The sequence below is a fragment of the Martes martes genome, assembly GCF_963455335.1.
Source record: "Martes martes genome assembly, chromosome: 2".
Classification (NCBI taxonomy): domain Eukaryota; kingdom Metazoa; phylum Chordata; class Mammalia; order Carnivora; family Mustelidae; genus Martes; species Martes martes.
In genome coordinates, this window is record NC_137889.1 from 33,984,521 (window position 1) to 34,006,022 (window position 21,502).

At 44.0% G+C, this 21,502-nt stretch overlaps 1 protein-coding gene across 1 annotated transcript; it reads right to left on the minus strand.

The window, feature by feature from the left end:
- Positions 1–10,099: 10,099 nt before the first annotated feature.
- On the minus strand, positions 10,100–21,426 carry LSM1 (LSM1 homolog, mRNA degradation associated). Its single transcript, XM_080797074.1, has 4 exons — positions 21,174–21,426; positions 16,020–16,088; positions 14,571–14,686; positions 10,100–10,624 (listed from the first exon to the last, which is right to left on the minus strand). Exons 1-4 carry the CDS (start codon positions 21,217–21,219, stop codon positions 10,454–10,456), a joined length of 402 nt encoding a protein of 133 aa, XP_080653200.1. The 5' UTR covers positions 21,220–21,426; the 3' UTR covers positions 10,100–10,453.
- Between the last annotated feature and the right edge of the window lie 76 nt (positions 21,427–21,502).

The following is a 21,502-nucleotide window of genomic DNA, read 5'->3' on the forward strand; positions in this document are numbered from 1 at the left end:
AAGGCTGTACTTCATCATCCGGAGATAAAAAAAGCCACCGCTCGCTGTGCGAAGGAAGGGGTCAAGGGTAGAGGGATTGCCTCACACCGTGGTTTTGGCCACTTGCGGGGAACCTGAGGGAGGGTGCAGAGACAGGAGCCGGGAGGCGGGTGCCGAACGAGCAGTGGATGGAGCGAGGAGAAAAAGCAGCCGCTGAGGTCAAGGCCCTTCGGAAGAAAGCATACACCATCCGACTGGTTTTCAAAGAGCACGTGGGTGTACTGTTTAAAATGCAGGTTTCTGGGGGCGCCTGGGGGGCTCAGTCAGTTAAGCATCTGCCCACGGCTCAGGTCTGGATTCTGGGGTCCTGTGCTCAGTGTGGAGTCTGCTTCTCCCTCTGCCTCTGCCTCTCCCACTCTTACTCATGCTTTCTCGATCGCTGTCAAATAAATAAACAAAATATTTTTTTAAAGATCTGCTTATTATGAGAGAGAGCATAAACGGGAGCAGCAGGCAGAGCGAGAGGGAGAAGCGGGCTCCCCGCTGAGTAGGGAGCTTGATGTGGGGCTCCATCCCAGGACACTGAGAGCCAAAGGCAGACACGCATAACTGACTGAGCCACCCAGGCACCCCAATAAACAAAATATTTAAAAAAAATAAAAAAAATAAAATGCAGATTTCTGGCCCTCGGCCTCAGAAACCTTAAGTTTAACAGGTCTAGAATTGAGGCCCTAAAACTTGTATTAAAAAAAAATTCCCAGGTGATTGCTACACAGGTATCCTGTGAACTGCATGGTACTCTTTGAGAAGCATTGCCCTGATCTCTAACGAACTCGATTCCCTTTAATATTGAACTTGAGGGGGCACCTGGGTGGCTCTATTGAGTGTTGAGTGGCGGCCTTTGGCTCGGGTCATGATCTTGGGGTCCTGAGTTGGAGCCCCACATTGGGCTCCCTGCTCAGCGGGGAGCCTGCTTCTCCCTCTCCTGCCCGCTCATGCTCTTTGTAGCTATTTCTGTCTCTCTCATTCAAATAAATAAATAAGTAAAATCTTTAAAAAAGAAAAGATTGAACTTGAGGTTGATTTTAAGCTAGATTCACTCAGCAAGAATATTGGGGGTCAAGAGAATCACACTATGTGGCCCCTGGCCCAGGGCCTGCCTTCTTTGTAAGAAAGTTCTGTGTCCTGTCACCACTGGACGGGAGGTGGCAGGGAGGGGAGGCCTACGAAGCAGGGAGCAGTAGCAGACTCCCACTGGCTCTTGCTGTCTCTTTCACTACAGGAAGGGATAGGAGCTCAGAGCGGGCCGGTGCCCAGAGCCCAAGCAGAACAGAGTGAGTCCCACCCCCCGCCCTCCAGCAGCCCCTCATGAGCAGTGGAAAGGGTCCAGCAATCCAGGGGTCCTTGTCCTGGGCTCCTCTCTGAACAGTGGCTGCCCGGAGGTCCCTCAGCCCATTTCTCAAGGCCCACTGTGGGCCCTCTTCCTCTGGAAAGCCTTCCTCGACCACTGCAATCTTCTGGAATGGCTTGTTCCCCTATCTCACATTCTTACTATCACTGCCACTGGCGGGGTACATCGTCTGGGGTCCCGATTTGTATAATGGTTTGTGTGTGTGTGTGTTTTTTTTTAAAGATTTTATTTATTTGTCAGAGAGAGAGAGAGAGAGCACACACAGGCAGAGTGGCTGGCAGAGGCAGACAGAGAAACAGGCTCCCTGCTGAGAAAGGAGCCTGATGCAGGACTCGATCCCAGGACCCTGCGATCATGACCCGAGCCGAAGGCAGCCGCTTAACCGACTGAGCCATCCAGGCATCCCTGTATGTGTTTTCTTGTCTCTTCCATGGGACTGTTCCTCCCTGAGGCAGGCGCCACGTCCACTCCCCTCTCCCCCCCACACTCAGCCACAGGCAGGACACAGAGCAGGCTCATGCTCCTTCTCTATGGGGTGACCAACTGGGGAAGGTGGGGGGTGTAACGCTTTCTTTGGCTAAGGAAACTAGTCTACAGGCTTTGTTTCCAGCCCTTGCAGAGTCCCAGAGAAGACAGCACCAAAGGGAGAGGCCCCAGTGGAGGCGTGGGAGGCCTGAACCTTTCACGGCTGGAAGAGAAGGTGCAGAGGGCAAGCTGGGAAGGCTGGTAGCAGCTACCCCTGGCTTCTCCTCCTCACGGGGACACGTGCACCCTCAAGCACATGTGCCCCTCAGTGGAGGTGGTGGGGAGCGGGAGGGGGTTATTATGGGACAGTCCACGCAGATAATGTTCAAGGCCCTGCTGTTGCCATCCTGGGGAGAGTTATGGCCACCGTAAGCGGGGAGGAGTTGGGGTGCGGAGATGGCAGGACTTGAGCATCAGCTGCTGCTGATGTCAGAGCTGCCACTGACTCAGGGAGGGGTGCTGGTGACCTCCCCCAAGGCCAAGGCCCTCGTCTTCCCTTCATCCTTTCCAGGACCAATGAGCAGTTAACTCTCACCGTCCCTCTGAGCAGTAAGGTGGGGAGACAGGTTTGGAACTTCCTCTGGCTCTGGATGTCATTTGTATCTGGCTTTGCTTTTTGAGGAGGGCAGAGGCCCCAAGGGAGGAGACTGGGTGGACAAGGCAGGCCAGGGGGAAAGGCGACCAGAGGTCGGGCTCAGACGATGCAGAGTGGTGGGTGGGGGTGGGCGGGGGAGAGAGGCAGGGATTGGGAGTACTCATTCCTTCAACACCCCCTTGTTGAGTGTCCACTGTGTGGCTCTGCCCTTGCGAGGGAAAATGAACCATGTGGCCGAGGAGGAGAGCAGAGGAGCCCAGGAGGAGTTTGGAAGTACAGAGGGTAGAGGGCCTCACCACATAGTGGGAGGGCAGAGTGGGAAGGAAGGCTTCTGGGAGGAAGGGACGTTTGAGCCGAGCATGGAAAGTGCAGTTAGGAGCTGCTGGGTTTGAGATCGAGGATGGGGTGTGGGTGTTCTGGGAAGAGCATCTGGCCAGCAGCCCAGAGAAAGGATCCGAGGGTTGCTCCATAGCAGGTTGTAAGGAGTGGGGGGAGGTGGAGTACGGGGGGGGGGGGCACAGGAAGATTCCCCTGCAGTGCTGACCTGTAAACTCCATGAGAACTTGGATCCTTTGCAAGTTTTTAAACCCCTAGTGCTCAGCACAGTGCTAGATAATTCATCACCGCATCAATGTTTAATAAATGTTTGGAAAGCGTAGAGGCTGGTACTTCACACATTCTCAATAAATACTGATTTTCTTCCGTCTCTTAAGGGTGGTCAGCCTGGAGGGGAGGGCAAATCCTGGACTGCTTATAGGGCATATGCTCATTTAGGATGGAAAGAACGCAGTGTTTTCCTCCCAAGGCGGCATTGTGAGGAGGCAGCAGAAAGTTAAGGCAAGTTTGACTCATCGGACTTGAGGTAATTATGGATTACCTCGCTTTAGAGTACATTTTATGTTGTCAGTATCTTAATTCCATAACCTGAGTTATGGTCACCATTATCTCACAAGGCATCCTTATTTGTACAGTTCCTCGAGGGTATGGAGTCACTCCCAAGAGTCTGGCGCACACTGGGGATTCAGCAGATGATAGTAGCTGACACTGAGCATGCCGCCTGGGCCAGGCACTATCTGTTGTAAGCTCTTCACACGTATTAACTCACTTTATCCTTACAACCATCACCCAAGGAGCTGGGACTATTCTTAGGCCAATTTTACAGATGAGGAAATTGAGGCATTGAGGTAAGCAGCTTGACCAACCTCAGACAGCTATGAAGAAGCCAGGCAATCGGGTCTGTGCTCTTGGTTACACAGCTAAATCTTTAAAAATCTCATGTTTCTGGGGGCACCTGGGTGGCTCATTTGGTCGAGCGTCTGACTCTTGGTTTTGGCTCAGGTCATCATCTCAGGTCACAATCTCAAGGTTGTGAGATCGAGCCCCAATCGGGCTCCATGCTCAGTGGGGAGTCTGCTTGAGAGTCTCTCTCCCTCTGCCCCTTCTGCTCATGTGCCCTCTCTCTCTCAAATGGATGAGCAAATCTTTTTGAAGAAGCATTTATTATTATTATTTATTTGTTTTGCTTTCACACATACCTTTTTTTTTTTTTTTTTTAATTCAATGAGCCAGGGCGCCTGGGTGGCTCAGTGGGTTAAGCCTCTGCCTTCAGCTTGGGTTGTGGACTCAGGGTCCTGGGATCCAGCCCTGCATCGGGCTCTCTGCTCAGTGGAGAGCCTGCTTCCTCCTCTCTCTCTCTGTCTGCCTCTCTGCCTACTTGTGATCTCTCTGTCAAATAAGTAAAATCTTTAGAAAAAAAATTTAAAAATTTTAAAAAATTGGGGCACCTGGGTGGCTCAGTGGGTTAAGCCTCTGCCTTCGGCTCAGGTCATGATCCCAGGGTCCTGGGATCGAGCCCCGCATCTGGCTCTCTGCTCAGCGGGAAGCCTGCTTCCCTTCCTGCCTCTCTGCCTACTTGTGATCTCTGTCTGTCAAATAAATAAATAAAATCTTAAAAAAAAATACAGACTGCTATACAATTTCTTTAAAAAATTTTTAAAAAATAAAAATTCAATTAGCCAAATTATAGTACATCATTAGTTTCGATGTAATGTTCAATAATTCATTAATTGTGTATAACTGGATAAATAAATCTTAAAAAAAAAAAAACCAACCCTCATGTTTCTGGAAACCAGGACCAAGAGTTGCCTCTCATAGCCTGTCAATCCTGACATATAGTTAGTCATCAACAAACTTAGGGCGATGAATGACTTTCTCAGATTATATTTTGTTTCTTGTTTTCTTGTTCCCCGTTCACTCTCCATCTCCGCAGATGAGCTGGGCTTTAGGTCTCCTTGCCCCGAGATTTGGGCAGGGTACACAAAGTTTCCTGCCTTTTGGAATAGCCTAAACCAGAAGAACAAATGGAACCTGGGTGGGCTGATCTTCACCTTCCAGAATTTTTTTTGACCTATACAATATTTTAAGAAAATTTTGTATTAGTTGCCAACATACACTATAGCAACAGGAAACAGGTCAGTGGTTGCCAAGGGCCAGGAAGGAGGGAGAAGTTAAATTCAAAGAGGCAGGGGTGGTGGGCACATAACTATAGGCAGTTGTGAACTCATAGAGCTGTGCATTGAAAGAGGAGGTTTTACTGTGTATAAATTGTACGTCAATAAAATCTGGTCTTACAGATAAATTCCCAGGCCATCTGGATACCTGACCTTGAGATACACTGAGTCCTTGCTCTTCCTTTTTGTCCTTGCTATGGGCTAGCTGGCTGCCCAGAGCAGCAGCATCTGAGGCCATTCTCAGCCAAGTGGTAGCAACCACTGAGTGGCTAGAGTTAGGAAAAACACCTTTAAAAAAAAAAAGATTTTAGGGGTGCCTGGGTGGCTCAGTGGGTTAAGCCTCTGCCTTTGGCATAGGTCATGATCTCAGGGTCTTGGGATCGAGCCCCGCATCAGGCTCTCTGCTCAGCAGGAAGCCTGCTTCCTCCCTCTCTGCCTGCCTCCCTGCCTGCTTCTGATCTCTGTCAAAATAATAAATAAAATCTTAAAAAAAAAGATTTTATTTGTTGATTTGAGAGACAGATTAAGAGAGAGAGCAAGCACGAGAAGGGGGAGGGTCAGAGGGAAAAGCAGACTCCCTGCTGAGCAGAGACCCCCCCCCCCAACCCAATGTGGGACTCGATCCTGGGACCATTACGTGAGCCAAAGGCAGACACTTAATGCGGACTGAGCCACTCATGAGCCCCGAAAAACATCTCCTTTTTAAAAAAGGAGAATGGGTACAGTATAGGCTGAGTAGGGGAAAAGAGGCAGAGCAGTGAAATGAGATAGGAGGAAAGAAAAGAACTTGATTTCATCCTCTGCTTCGAGGGAGCCCAGGCAGAACCCCAGGCAGAGACCGGTAGGGGAGTCCTGCCGAGGTGCACCCAGCCAGATGAACAACAGATACACTCCATTTCCTGGAGCCGGTTTTCTAATTCTTTCAGGCTAGAAGATGTTGGGAAGGGGATAGTAAAAGTTACTTTCAATCTTGGTTCACTTAACTGGATACACGAGCACTTAGTTCTTAGAAGCCAGCTCTTGCTCTCCTTATGGGGTGGTGGTGGTGCTGGAGGGCGATCTGTAAGATGGGGGGCACTGCAGTTGGGAGAAAACAGGCTAAAGGCTATGTTCTTTCCTTCCAGCACCCCTGACAAGTCCTCCCCCACCCTCAACCCCATGTTTCCCTGGGATACTCTTCCAGACGTTTTTATACCAAGTATCTTCACTCTTCACACCTGGGCATCTGTCTGCAGCAAAGGACATCTCCACATTCAACCCAATGATCTCTACTAATTAATCCTGTTGGTTGCTCGGTGGGTCCATGTTATCTTCATGTTCAGTCTCACCAGCAAAAACTTGACCTCTCTTGGATTTAAGGTACAGTCGGTCCTTGAACAGCATGTGTTTGAACTGCGCAAGTACACTTGCAGGTGCTTATTTTGATAAATACAGTATTGTACTATAAATGTATTTTCTCTTATGACTTTTTTAAAGATGATTTCAGAGAAGGGCAGAAAGGAGGGGCAGAAGGAGAGGGAGAGAGAATCCTTAAGCTGATTCCTTGCTGAGCACAGAGAGCCCCACGGCGCAGGGTTCAATCCCAGTGCAGGGCTGGATCGCAGGACCCTGAGATCATGACCAGAGCAGAAACCAAGAGCCGGCTGCCTAACTGACTGAGCCACACAGGCGCCCCCATGTTAATCAGTTGTTTATGTTATTGGCAAGACTTTCAGTCAACAGTAGGCTCTTAGTTAAGATTTTGGGGAGTCAGGAGTTACATAGGAATTTCTGACTGTGTAGGGGGGCTGGCATCCTTAACCCCTGCGTTGTTCAAGGGTCACCTTTAGGAACCAATTGCCTTGTTAGAGCGTGTGTGCACATGATTTTTTTTTTTTTTTAAGATTTATTTATTTATTTGACAGACAGAGATCACATAGGCAGAGAGGCAGGCAGAGAGAGAGAGGAGGAAGCACGCTCCCTGCTGAGCAGAGAGCCCGATGCGGGGCTCAGATCCCAGGACTCTGGGATCATGACCCGAGCCAAAGTCAGAGGCTTTAACCCACTGAGCCACCCAGGCGCCCCTGTACGTGAGCTTTTATCACGGATGACATTCCTGCTCAGCTCACGTTACCTCCAAGGCAACAGCTCAGACTTCTCTCTGTTGCTCCTCTTCCCTTGATTACGAGCAGGCTTGGCCTTCGCTTAAAGCTGGAGGACTGTTTAGGTATGGGGGCTCCGGCCTGCAGCATCCGTGGCCAGGATGTCCTCTGTGTACCTCACTGGGAATCCTGGCTCCTAATGGGAAAGGAAGTTGGATGGAGCTGCTCTCATAGCAGGCCTTTTGAAAGGTGAAAGATGCTCCACAGATAGGGAGATATTCCTAACTTGTTTTGGGGGAGAATGGAGGTGTGGAACTGTTCGTTAACTGCCTCTCCTCTAGTTTCTTCTCCCCGCTGCAATTCCTGGGATTGGCTCTTGAGCTGGGCAGTGTCGTCATGAAGCTCATGCGTGGCTGAGACTAGAGGTGGCCCGGTGCATCTACTATCTGTACTGTCTCTGCCTGAGCCTGCCAGCCCCTCCGCACGTGAGCAAAACGAGACCACGTTCCAGCCATCTTCACCTCTGTGTAATACGTCTGGGATTCACGTGGACATGGCTTCCCTGAAAAGCCCTGCACAATGGACATTGTGAGACTATCTGGCCCTACTGAGTATCCAGGGCCTGTTAGAAGCTTATCACAGCTGGGGAAGGCTGTGATTTATTTAAAAAAACTTTATTTATTTGAGAGTGAGTGAGAGAGGAGTGGGGGAAGGGAGAAGCAGACTCCCCACTGAGCAGGGAGCCTGATGTGGAATCACGACCTGAGCCAAAGGCAGATGCTCAACTGAGCCCCCCAGGTGCTGCAAAGCTGTGGTTTAAATTAGCTAAGAGCATGTAATATAAGGTCAAGAGCCAAGGAAAAGGAAAAAGAACAGCTAGAAGAGAAAAAGATATCCTTTTGTACTCAATTTTCTTAGAATAAAGATGGACAAGAAAGGGGCTTTGGTAGATCATCCTTATTTGTCTCTCTAGAAAGCAGTCTTATGGGAACCACTATTGGAAAAAACTATTGAAGATAATAGAAAAGTGTGAACCGAGGAGTCTAAAATCTAATAATGGAAGAGAGTGCCAGCAATGGCCCAGGAGAAAAAGCACCAGATATCAGTATCGGTAAAAAGGTGGGCCGGGCAGAGCTGAGGGCAAGCCATTGTGCCAAGCAGCCTGGAGATGGAGGAAGGAAGCAAGCAGTCCAGTTTCACCTTTTGGATCTAATTCTTAGCTGCTGCCTGGGTGACAAAGGTGAGAAAGCAAGGATCAAAACTTACTAAGGCTGGGATTTTTTTTTTTTAAGATCATATATGTCTTTTTTTTTTACTGTGTTATGTTAGTCACCATACATCATTAGTTTTTGATGTAGTGTTCCATGATGCATTGTTTGCGTGTAACACCCCATGCTCCACGCAATCCGTGCCCTCCTTAATACCCATCACTAGGCTCACCCACCCCCCCACCCCTCTCCCCTCTAAAACCCTGTTTGTTTCCTGGAGTTCATAGTCTCTCATGGTTTGTCTCCCACTCCGATTTTCTCTGCTTCATTTTTCCCTTCCTTCTCCTAATGTCCTCCACGCTATTCCTTATGTTCCACAAACAAGTGAAACCATGTAATAACTGACCTTCTCTGTTTGACTTATTTCACTCAGCATAATCTCCTCCAGTCCCATCTATGTTGATGGAAAAGTTGGGTATTCATCCTTTCCGATGGCTGGGTACTATTCCATTGCATATAGGGACCACATCTTCTTTATCTATTCGTCTGTTGAAGGGCATCTCAGCTCTTTACACACTTTGGTTATTGTGGCCATTGGTACTATGAACACTGGGTTACAGATGGCCCTTCTTTTCACTACATCTGTACCTTTGGGGTAAATACCCAGTAGTGCAATTGCTGGGTCATAGGGTAGCTCTATTTTTAATTTTTTTAGGAAACTCCACACTGTTTTCCAAAGTGGCTGCACCAACTTGCATTCCCACCAACAGTGTAAGAGGGTTCCCTTTCTCCACAACTTCTCCAACATTCATTGTTTCTTGCCTTGTCGATTTTGGCCATCCCAATGATGTAAGGTTTCTCAATGTGATTTTGATTTGAATCTCCCTGATGGCTAATGATGATGAACATCTTTCCATGTTTCTGTTAGCCATTTGTATGTCTTTTTTGGAGAAGTGTCTGCTCATGTCTTCTGTCCATTTTTTGACTTATGTTTTTTGGGTGTTGAGTTTGAGTTCTTTATAGATCTTGGATATCAGCCCTTTGTCCATAGTGTCGTTTGTGAATACTTCTCCCATTCTGTGGGTTGCCTCTTTGTTTTGTTGACTGTTTCCTTTGCTGTGCAGCTCTTTATCTTGATGAAGTCCCAAAAGTTCATTTTTGCTTTTGTTTCCCTTGTAAGGCTGGGAAATTCTATTGTGAAAATTAGGTCCCTTTTCCTCACAAATCATAACTCTTGCTAATGCATTTGGAATTGTTTGAAGGAGGTTGGAAAAAACAAGATCCTATAGTGAACCAAATTCCTTGGAGGTGTCAGATGTTCTGAAAGAGTGGTGCTCAAGAAAACGAATGTAATTCTGATGACCTGCAGTATCTTCTTGTGATTAAAGTGACACATGCTTTTCAAAGGTGGGTGATAGGTCTTGTCCATCTGTGTGTTAACTTAAGTGCTGGATCTCATGCGGAGTTTGGAGTACCTGCTGGCGAAGCAGGACCAGCCAATATAGCTGTGATGTGGTTTCTCAAAATGGAGGGTTCTGGTACCACTGGTAACTGCAAAACTTGACTGAAAGCTCCTTCTTCAAGCCTGAAAATGTGTTTTTCTTACCAGACCAAAACATGAAAAGGGGAGAGGGGGAGGGCCTGCAAGATATTTAGGATGAAAATATTCCTTCATAAGTAACTAGCAACTTGGAATTGTCACAGAAGGGAGAAATCCCAGTGTGTGGACAGCTTATACCTTTGGGAGCAGAAACTTAATTTTGTCTATTCACTGGAGGCAACTCAAACTTAGGAAATAACACAAGTTTTGAGACTTTTATTTTATTTACAAGTAAATGAAGAATGTCTTCTGTGAATGCTAATTTGGGGACATGAAGAGCAATATAAAGAAGTAGTTGCCTGCTCCACAGTGGTGTGTGAAAGGAGTCCTTGCCACTGATTTTTTTTTTAAACAATGATTTTTGTCATTAAAAAGGAAAAAAAAAAAAGTCACGTGTTTTCTTCATGTTGCACATGTGAAAGAATTCAAAATAAAAAGGACTTTTCAAAACTCTAGTCTCTAGTCAAATGTGAGGTGACCAGATGTCACTTTCATTGGGTGACAGCCCCTGCTCCCCAAGAGCAATAGCCTCTGAGCAAGTGACTTAATACTCATCAAGAGTATCTGCCCGAGGAATGGAGAGACCCCGATCCTTCAGAGCTTGAACTTTCAGCTTCTCGGCTTCCAGCTTGGTCTGCTGTTCTACCCTTTGTTCCTCTAGGATTTCTTCAATAGACACTTGCTGGAGGGGTGTGTCACTCTCCTTTTCCAAGTCCTACAAAAGAAGCAGGGTTGAAAACCCTCAACTGACGACCAAGAATAGAAAACATTACAGACCTTTATGCAAATGGATTCCTGGGTCGAGCTTGGGTTATTTTTCATAATTGTGACAGGGCTAAAATAGCCTTCTCCTGGGGACAGAGCAGCTGCCAGGAGTGGCTGGCAACACCACCCAGAACATATACTTATGTGAATGTGGTAACAGGGAGCAGTATCAGTGTGTCTCATAAACTTTAAGTTACCTGAAGTCCTACATTACTCAAGGATTGTTTTTCTTAAACAATAATTTTATTTTTATATATATATATATGCATATATATATATATATATATACATATGAACAGCTCTTTCCCCAACCCCAAAGGATCCAAGAGAGAAGTTACTGAGACCAAGATGGCTTTATATAAGTTTTATATTTTTATGTTATCAAAATCAGCTTAATTTCTGGCAGTTGTGGCTGACTAAGGAGGTAGAGAACACTGATTCAAAGCATCCCCCACCCAAAGACAAAAAACTGCCCTTCTGTTCCATTAACTAGGAGTCTTTAAATTATAATGCAAGATTCTTTGCTCCTCTAATGGTAACAAATTTACTAGAGAAAACCTCAGTAGACCAATTAGGTTACTAAACCAGTTTGGCTCCAATATATGTCTCTACTGTTTTAATTTAAAATATTTTGGTTTAAAAAAAATTTTTTTCTCTTACTTTAAAAATACATGCTCACTGTATGAAATTTAGAAAATGGACAAACAGAAAAAAATTTGTTTTAATTACCCATAATCCAGTATGGAACAATATTTTGGTGAATAGCCTTCTAATTTTTCCATGTATATATTGACTTAAAAAAATCCTACAATGCAAATATTAACTGTAATTTTTTCACTTACTCTGGCATGATATGCTTTTTTTAATGTAGGCTCCACACCCATTGTAGAGCCCAATGTGGGGTTCAAACTCACAACGCTGAAATCAACACCTGAGCTGAGATCAAGAGTTGGATGCTCAACCGACTAAGCCACCCAGGTGCCCCTATTCTTAATATTTTTAGATCTGAACACCTTACAAATATCTGGTAACTAATCTTATAATGCAAACTTTGCTATAAAAGTATCTCACTATCCAGATTCAACTTATTCTCCTTAAAATGAACATACAGGTACTATTCTTGTTTCTGTAAAATGGAAAGATTATATATACAGGATATTCTTATTTATCTTCCTCTATGATTTTCAATTATAAAATTCTGAGAAGGCATCAACATATACACAAACCTTCCAGATGATGCAGCCTACCACTGGGTACTAACATGCCATGTGCTGCCAAGGCCTCAGAACCACAGGCAGGGACATCAGGGGGAAGATTTTCACCAGAGAGGTTGGAATGAAAGCCGCACAAATTACATAAGCAATTCCTGCCTTGGCTGAAATGTTAGCTGCACTAGGCGAAATCTATCTAATCAAAAATAATCCACCCTCACAATCCATGGGTAGCAGCTGAAGAGAAGATAATGTTCTTAGCGTGGTGTACTGCCTCTTGGAGTTTTCAATATGTTACTCATCAAGCTAGTCATGTGGTTCTGATGATGCCAATTCCCAAAAATCAGTCTTATTACTTAAGGCTGTGTGCATCACCATCCTTGAGGCAGAATCCAGGGACTTCCTAAACAACAGATGTCTACAGCCCTTAATTGGTTTCTGGGTATGAGTTTCTCTAGGGCTGATACTTAATTTCATCACACTGACCATTATTCATACAGCTATATAAGCACTCCCGAACCACAAGGCTTTAGTGGTACCACTGTAAAAATTCTGCAGTATCCAAACCATTAACAGACACGAGTATTTTCTCCACAAACTTTTTCTTTCTCAAGACCAAGTGCAAGTTCCCTCCTTTTCCTCATCTACATGTGTACCATGTAGATGAGGGCCCATGTGTGCCGATGCAATGGCACACACAGTGTCCACGACTATAAAAGTGAAGCAGAGTATGTGTAAATATTTTAATTTAAATCTTTTCTCCTGAGAGCAAAGTCATGTTTCCTCTTTAAAAATTAAATTGAGAAAAGCATAAACAAAGGAAAAAATAATCACTCCTATTCCTACTATCCAGAGATGGGTCAGCCCCTCCATATACTGGCAGGGCACTTTACAGTCATTTGCTCACGCCGCTCCCCACACCTCATGGTACCACAGTGCTGTGTTTCAGCCTCTGTGTATTACAATGAGATAACTTCTACCGCTGAAACATGCAAAAAACGATCTACTGAACCAAAAATATCCATCGCAAAAACACTTTAAAAATTAGAAAAAAATATCTCCTCCATTTCATAGCAGCACGTAGCAATGCTGTTACTGACAGTATTGATTTGTCATTGCTAGTGTTTCAGCTAGAGGTCTCCAGGCCAACCGGACCCTAGTAGATTATCTCCTTACTTTCTCAAACGACTTAATGTTAAAAGTCACTACAGACCAAACCACTCCACTCCGAAGACTTCTGTAAACCTGATTTAACATGCAGTTAGATATTGAGAAACTATACTGGAAGCTTTACAAACAAGACAGAAAAGGATAAAAGCAAACACCAAAATTTTTTAGTTTGATACTCCAGGCAAACCCAATAATCAGAAGTAAAGCCAAAGGTTTTAATAAGGTATTTTTCTTTTTAAGTAAAATTTTATGTAAAACATGAAATCAAGTTTTATCTTCTTTTAAAAATGTCTGATAGGGGCACCTGGGTGGCTCAGTCGGTAAACGTCTGCCTTTGGCTCGGGTCATGATCCCAGGGTCCTGGGATTGAACCCCACATGGAGCCCTGCATCCGGGTTCCAGCTTAGAGGGGGGCCTGCTTCTTCCTTGGCCCCCTGCTGGTGCGTTCTCTCTCTCTCAGGTGAATAAATAAAATTTTTAAAAAAGTCTGATAATCATTATATTGTACACCTGAAACTAACATAACACTGTATGCTGGGGCGCCTGGCTGATTCAGTTGGAGGAGCATGTGATTCTTGATCTCGGGGTTGAGTCTGAGCCCCATGTTGGGTGTAAAAATTACTTAAAAATAAAATCTTAAACAACAACAAAAAAACTATTGTATATTAACTAACTGGAACTAAAATAAAAACATAAAAAGCGCCCCCCCCCAAAAAGTCAGAGCACTTCTATTAGCTATATAGTTTTCTAACAGTTTGTGTGTGTGTGTGTGTGCGTGTATGCCTAAATAAATGTATGTGTGTATATACATGGTTATGTATGTATGTACATACACACACACACACCCCCCTAAACACTTTAGAAGACTTAACTTTTCACCTGCCAACTGGTCTCCCTGGCATACTGAGGTATCCTCTTTGGTTGTGAGCTAAGGATCCAAGTGAGGCTGAGCTCCGTTCTCAGGAGTTAACAGAAAGGCTTCTCCTACAGCCCCCTTCTTTCCTTCCCCTTTCCCCTTTAAAAAACAGGACATCACGATGTATATCCAATGTGTCTTTCCTCCAAGCATTGCTCATTAGCTCTATGTCATGAAAACCTACTTATAACCAATTGTTTAAATGACTGCAAAATATTCCAGTGTGTATAAATCATACTTTATTGAATTATTCATCTCTTGTTTGGTATTAAGTTTTTCAACTTTCTACTATTAAAGATAGAAGAAATAATATACTGATGAACATGTTTGAACAGTATGCTACTTCTATCAGGTAAAATCAATGATACTTTGCTGCTAATGGGATCAAAATGTTTAAAATGCCAAGAGGCACTGAAACAAAGTTAATTATTCTCTGTAGTTTTCCTTTTACACCTGTAGCTTTCCTAAACTGATGTGGTGGTTTCTGTGAGAAGTTGGGTGCCATGTGGAAAATATATTTTTTCCTTCTTGAAAAGACAAAAAGAAACCTGACTAGTATGATTATCAAGACCCACAGCAGCTTAATGGTTTTCACTTACTATTTCTCCTAGTAGGACAACATTTTCTCCTCTGACCACAAAAATCCCTCGAGGAATATCACCGTATTTTTTGCCCACATGAATACGCTCCACAGTCTGATGTAGCACTAAATTAGCTATAAGTGCACAGGGAAGAAACAAAGATATTTAGTTCAAATTATTGGGTAAAGGTCCATAAGTCAAATAATTAATTATTTTGAGTAGAAAAGATTTCGCTGAACATGATTTCCAAACTTTCTAATTCTGGGAAAAGCTAAAATTTTAAAGTCTTCCCCTGTTTTATTAAGACACACCACTCGTGAGACTTCTAAACAACTGTAAAAAGAGAATATTGGGGATTATGTTGCACTAATGCATGAATGATGGTGGGAATCAGTTACAAAAATTAAATTCCTTTACATCAGTGAGATTGTGAATATTGACATGACTAGAAGAAAATATAAAAGGGCAGGGCACTTGGAAGACTCTAGAACCTAAATAACTGCAGAGATGGAAACTTTTTTTTTTTTAAACAAAAAGCAGTTTTTCTATATTGCGTGGGTATGTGTATATGATGATTTACCAAAGATTTAACTTTGTTTCAGTACTTAGGATTCATATAATCCAGTGCAGGTATCCAGTGATTACAATACACAACAACCTCTTTTTTTACTTTGTCAGATAACAATACCTGGTAATATGACAATAAAGTCGGGATTTGCTACTTTTCCCCCAAAGGACAAACTTGACTTAAGATTCAGAACCCCAGTCTTTTAAGAATAATTATTTTTCTTTTATAAATTGGTACTATTTGTCTTGTTTGAAGAAAACCAAGTATCTATGCTATCTTCTGTAATTCCTCTAGGTATTTCAATTATGTTGAAATCCACTAGCAGATGTCCAACAAATGTTGATATGAACTGAGAAGTTCCTTGAAACAGAAGCAAATATAGATCTCTATACAGAAAAATGCAAGATGCAAAACAAAGACTGAGATTCTCTGAGTCTGATGTATCCCTAAAGTATAAAATCTTGAGCTTAAAGTTGGGACCCCAAAAATGCTTCAGGAAATGCCTTCTACCCAACTTTCATTGGACAGGGAGGGATTACCTTCAGTGCAGGAACTGCTTTGAAGAGTAGTCGCACCCAAGCCAATGTATAAATGAGCAGCTTTTTCAGTGGACTGAGTTTATGTCTATCATTTGGCTCCCTCTACTGGGGAAAATAAAAAAAAGTCCAAAACACTAATCATATGTTCTAGTGAAAACCAGTTTTAGAAATACAAGCTTGTAAATATTAGCTTTTGAATCACCTAATCATAAAACAGAAAACAATGATGTAATGACTCCAAACAGTATTCCATTATGCCAGACACTTGAAAAATTTGCAGATAAATAAATTTCAACATGACATAACACAAACATACAACAGCAGCTCTTCACTACAGAGAAGTCTGTAACTAGTACATACCAAATTGATCAATGCTTCTTAAAAAACCTATGAGCGTCCTTCCATCTCGAAGCAGGACCAAATGCTTTTCTGGGGAGAGGAAAAAAAATATTTAAAAAGTGAGAACTGTTAGCTTCAGTGAGTTTACAGGATTAACAATAAAACAAAGTTAATAGCAGGTTAAGCTCTACCACTTCTTCCAAAGTATTTAAGGCACAGTTTACTGGGAAATTAGAGGGAGGACCAAGGCATCCTGTGGTTTAGATGATAAGATTCCTGTGGTGTCAGAGTGGGCAAAGGACTGGGTGAGCAGCCTGGAAGCCTGACTCCCAGCTCTAGATGTTGATGTTGGCAGTTAAACCCTCCCAGTGTCATGTCAGTTTCTATATATACAAATTGAGAAATTTTGTCTAGATGACCTACATGATCTTAATATTAGAATTATTTTCCTCTCAACGTATAGAAGAGCTTCTATTTTACACTTTGGGAGCAGGGAAGGTTTTAAATAAAAACAATGCCTCCAACAGGTAAATGAGGATGCTGATAGTAGGCTAGAGCAAAAATTCAATTCATATTTACTGAGAGCAATGTGCTGGTCTGGGGCTTAGATATACAGTAGAGAAGAAGGCTCAGAAAGTCATCAACCATAACAACTTACATTTCTGGTGGAGAAAGGCAAACAAGTAAACACATACACACAAACACACACACACAACAATGACCTACTGTGATTAGTACAATGGAATAATAAACAAGATAGTAGGATAACATGATGAAGAGAGAGGGAAGATAGCTACAGAAGAGAGGGTGGCTAGGGGAAAACTCTCCGAAGAGGTGTCTTTGAGCTGACACTGAAGAATGACAATAAGCCAATTGCTAGAATAGCTAGCAAAATTCATTCATTAATTTCTTTAATGCTATGCATAAAGTACTTTCTAGAAACATAACAGAGAAATAAGACAGTGATTCTTCCCTGAAGGAATTTATAATCTTCTTTGCACTGTAATTAAATACCACAAGAAAGCAAATCTTAATTATATGTAAGGGAAATTATCTAGCTGGTGGAGGTACCTGAGCTGAGCCTTAAAAGATAATTTTTGATCTCTGGGATGAATGATGGGGAAAGGGAAAGGGGAATCTGTAATTTAGGAAGCAGAGGGAAAAAAGGCAGGTATGTATCCATGTGTTTGGCTAAAAGGTGGGGGTGTAAAGGGAAGTCACAGGATATGAAGTCCCCAAAGTACCAGAAGCAGGTTCAATTTGTATTATACTTCACAAGAAAACACTGAAGACTGAATTGGCAGAAAAGGGAGAGCAGAATGTGAGACATGAAGAGGAAACCTACACTAAGGCCAATGAGAAAGGAGAGTTGAGAGAACTAAGACTGTGTAGTTCTACTGTTTTTTAAAAAATATATTTATCTTAGAGAGAGAGAAAGAGAGAGGACATGCACACTCACAGGGGGAGGGGCAGAGGGAGAGGGAGAGAGAGAATCCTCAAGCAGACCACACCGAATGCAGACAATGGGATTTCATCCTAGGACCCTGAGATCATGACCTGAGCTGAAACCAAGAGTTGGACTTTAAACGACTAAGTCACCCAGATGACCTAAGACTGTGTAGTTCTAAGTGACGGGAATCTGCAAAGGTGGCGTGTGACTATGTGTGGGGGGGTGCCAAAGAAATGAGCAAAGGACATGCAGGAATTTTTTTAAAGATTTATTTATTTATTGGAGAGAGAGCAAGACCTTGTGCCAGTGTGCAAATGTGGGGGCGTGTACTGTAGAGGGAGAGAGAAATTCTAAGCAGACTCTGCGTTGAACCCAATGTGGCTCTATCTCGTGACCCTGAGATCATGATCTGAGCTGAAACCAAGAGTCAGATGCTTAACTGACTGCACGACCTAGCCGCCCCCACATGTAGGAATTCTGAGTCATCATGTCAGGGTGGATGATGTACCAGAAGTTGGCAATAAAAGAAGCTTAAGGTGGAAGATTATTAGCTATTTGTGATTCTGAAGTGCTGATCAGGTCACTGCCAACAAGCAGTTGGAAATGTAAGACTGGAATGTCAAAGAGGTCAGAATGAGAGCAATTTTGGATAAGACCACAAAGAGGTGATATAATTATTAAAGTCCATGAAGCTCTCCTAGAGATTTAAAGAAGGAAGCATGGAGGACCTGGGTGGCTCAGTTGGTTGAGTGGCTGGCTCTTGATTTTACCTCACATCATGATCTCGGAGTACTGGGATTGAGCTTCGTGCTCAGACGGGAGTCTGCTTGGAATTCTCTCCCTCCCTCTGCCCCCACCTCCCTGCACCCACCCCAGACATGCTCTCTTAAATAAATATATCTTAAAAAAAGAGGCAGACCAAAGTTAGGACCCAAGGGGCCACCTATTTTAGGGAACAGTGAGTTGGACAGGTGAGAAAATCAGCAAGTCCAGTGCTGCAGAAATCAAGAAAGCAGAATTACGAATCCAGTGTTAATAGTATTGCAATATTGCAAAGGACAGGGAAGAACCCAGAAGAATGCATCAAACTGCTGCGTTTTAAGAATGCAGCTTCAGCAGTGTGATGACAACAAAACTCAGACTGCGGGAGTAACAGAGGAGGTCTACTGTAGATGGTTAGGAAGTACAGTCAAAATGGAGAGGATTCAAAAGGTTTGGTGGTAAAGACATGAAAACGGGATAGGAGTTTGATGAGGAGACATAACTGAAAAAAGTACGAGATGGGTGGACAAGAATGAAGGGAAGGATCCAGGGAGAGAGAGACGATATGAGAGAAAAAGGGCATTAATGGAAGAAATAGTGGGAAGAAAGAGTAATAAAGGACATAGACTGAAAGGGAGGAATACTTCCTACTCAGATGAGAGGATGGGTGAATATGCAGAAAGATTGAGAAGAGGAAATAGTTTGTGTGGCTGGGGGGACAGCGAAGGGTGCATAAGAAATGGTTTCAAACTTTTCAGTAAAGGAGGCTTGGAGTCTACAAAGAAGTGGTGAGAGGGTTTGACAATAAAAATTATTTTTAGTAGTGTGGCAGAATGTATTAGGGGCCTCACATAGTTCAGATACATAAAATGAGAGGTGGGGGCAAAACGGCATCCACAGATGACTAAAAGTGAAGATTTCATAACATATTATTACAGATGGGGCGCCTGGGTGGCTCAGTGGGTTAAAGCCTCTGCCTTCGGCTCAGGTCATGATCTCAGGGTTCTGGGATCGAGCCCTGCATTGGGCTCTCTGCTCAGCAGGGAGCCTGCCTCTCTGCCTACTTGTGATCTCTGTCCGTCAAATAAATAAATAAATAAAATCTTAAAAAAAAAAAACACCATATTACAGATGGGCTTATGCAATTGTTATTCATATACAAATATAGTCCAATTCACACTACATTTTCTTTCAATAGCAAAATCATTAATTTGGATTTAAAGAATGATTTCAGACAATGAGAAAAAGAGAATATGATCACAGACTCACTTTTTATTATTACTATTATTTTTAAAGATTTTATGTATTTGACACAGAGACAGACCGTACAAGCAGGGGGAGCAGCAGGGAGAGGGGAAAGCAGACTTCCTACATAGCAGGGTGCCAGATATGGGACTTGATCCCAAGACCCTGAGATCATAACCGGAGCCAAAGGCAGCTGCATAACCAACTGGGCCACCCAGGTGCCCACTTTTTATTATTATTATTTTTTAATTTTTTATTTATTTTCAGCGTAACAGTATTCATTGTTTTTTCACCACACCCAGTGCTCCATGCAATCTGTGCCCTCCCTGATACCCACCACCTGGTTCCCCACTTTTTATTATTTTTTTAGAGGATTTTATTTTATTTTATTTTATTTTTAAAGATTTATTTATTTGACAGACAGAGATCACAAGTAGTCAGAGAGGCAGGCAGAGAGAGAGGAGGAAGTAGGCTCCCTGCTGAGCAGAGAGCCCGATGCGGGGCTCGATCCCAGGACCCCGAGACCATGACCTGAGCCAAAAGCAGAGGCTTTAACCCGCTGAGCCACTCAGGTGCCCCAAATTTTATTTATTTGACAGAGAGAAATCAGAGCTAGGCAGAGAGGCAGACAGAGAGAGGGGGAAGCAGGCTCCTGCTGAGCAGAGAGCCCGATGCGGGGCTTGATCCCAGGACCCTGAGATCATGACCTGAGCCGAAGGCAGAGGCTTAAACCACTGAGCCACCCAGGCGCCCCTAGAGGATTTTATTTTTAAGTAATCCCTACACCCAAGGGCTGAACTCACAATCCAGAGATCAAGAGTCCTGCATGCTGTACTGTGTGATCCAGCCAGGCACTCCTCCGGACTCACTTTTTAAATTTGTATACATAGTAACTGTGATTGTTGTAACTTGTTTGGAACTGTGTAAACCATTCTGCAGCAATTAGAAGTTAATGAGACAGACCACAGGACTAAAACGATTAGAAAATGTTGCTTGAGGAATAATTTACAGATGAGAGTCTAGAAAAAGGAAAGACAGGAGTCTTTTGTATAGGACTGAACGCTTCTTCAGGACAATGACCAGGAAAAAGGGAGGTCTTCTTAGTACAAGTAAAAGAAAACTGTCGAACAAAAAAATAGGTTTGAAGTGATTCAGCCTTTCCAGAAAAGTCAGTATCTTTGTCTGGCAGTGATCTCTATCATCATAACCTAAAAGTGCTAAAGACTGCATTGCAAATGGCTACATGGCATAAAACATGTTTACTGCCAATTAAGTCCAACAGCTGTTATCTGAAAATTTTCGTTCCTTAATGAACCACTTCTTTAAGTACTCTCATTCATCCACGAGTAACAACCAGGTACGTCGATATATTGCAGGCGAGAGATAGTGGACGTGAGGAGCGGCAACTCTCAAGTTTGAGTGTTAGCAGCCGCGTCCCTCCAAAGCAGGAATGAATTCTACAGCTTGTGGTTTATCGGCCCGGGGACTGGTGGAGGCTGCGAGACACAGGGTAGAGGTAGTCGGCTAGAAGGTAGGCAAACGGAGTGTCTTGTGGCTCTTCACTCACGTGGAGGATGTCAAAGCCGAACACCCTGAAGTGTGCTAAAAACAGCCCCCCGCCCGCCCCAGACTCATTCTACAAGCTTCCCATGAACAGGTACCCGCCCAGGAGGAAGGATCTCACCCCACACTTCAGCCAGAGGAGATGAGCTACTCACTGTCGATGTCCTCTATGAGGCTGGCGGTGCCAGGCATATAGTTCATTTTGAGCTGAGATAAGGCTGCAGTGTACAGCGGCGGTGGGCCAGCGCGTCCAACGCCTCCTTTCTCAGACCACAGTCGCCGCCTGGGCGGGACCGGGACAAGAACCCGGACCGGGAGCAGAACCCGGACCGGGAGCAGCACGTCTGCCCCGGCTTTCAGCAGCCGGGGCCTGCCGGAAGCGCCTCCATATTATTCCCACCCACTTCCGGTATCACGTGCCCATCCTCAGGAAGAGGCGGGGCCGTCGTGCGGTCCCGGGACACCCATTCCCCATCCCTGATAA

Excerpts from the sequence above, each read along its gene's own strand:
- LSM1 (XM_080797074.1), bottom strand. The coding sequence starts at position 21,219 with ATGAACTATATGCCTGGCACCGCCAGCCTCATAGAGGACATCGACA. Across the intron at positions 16,089-21,173 it reads CCTCATAGAGGACATCGACA|AAAAGCATTTGGTCCTGCTT; the intron begins GTGAGTAGCTCA and ends TCCTCTCCCCAG. Across the intron at positions 14,687-16,019 it reads AAGAAGCATTGATCAATTTG|CTAATTTAGTGCTACATCAG; the intron begins GTATGTACTAGT and ends GTGCACTTATAG.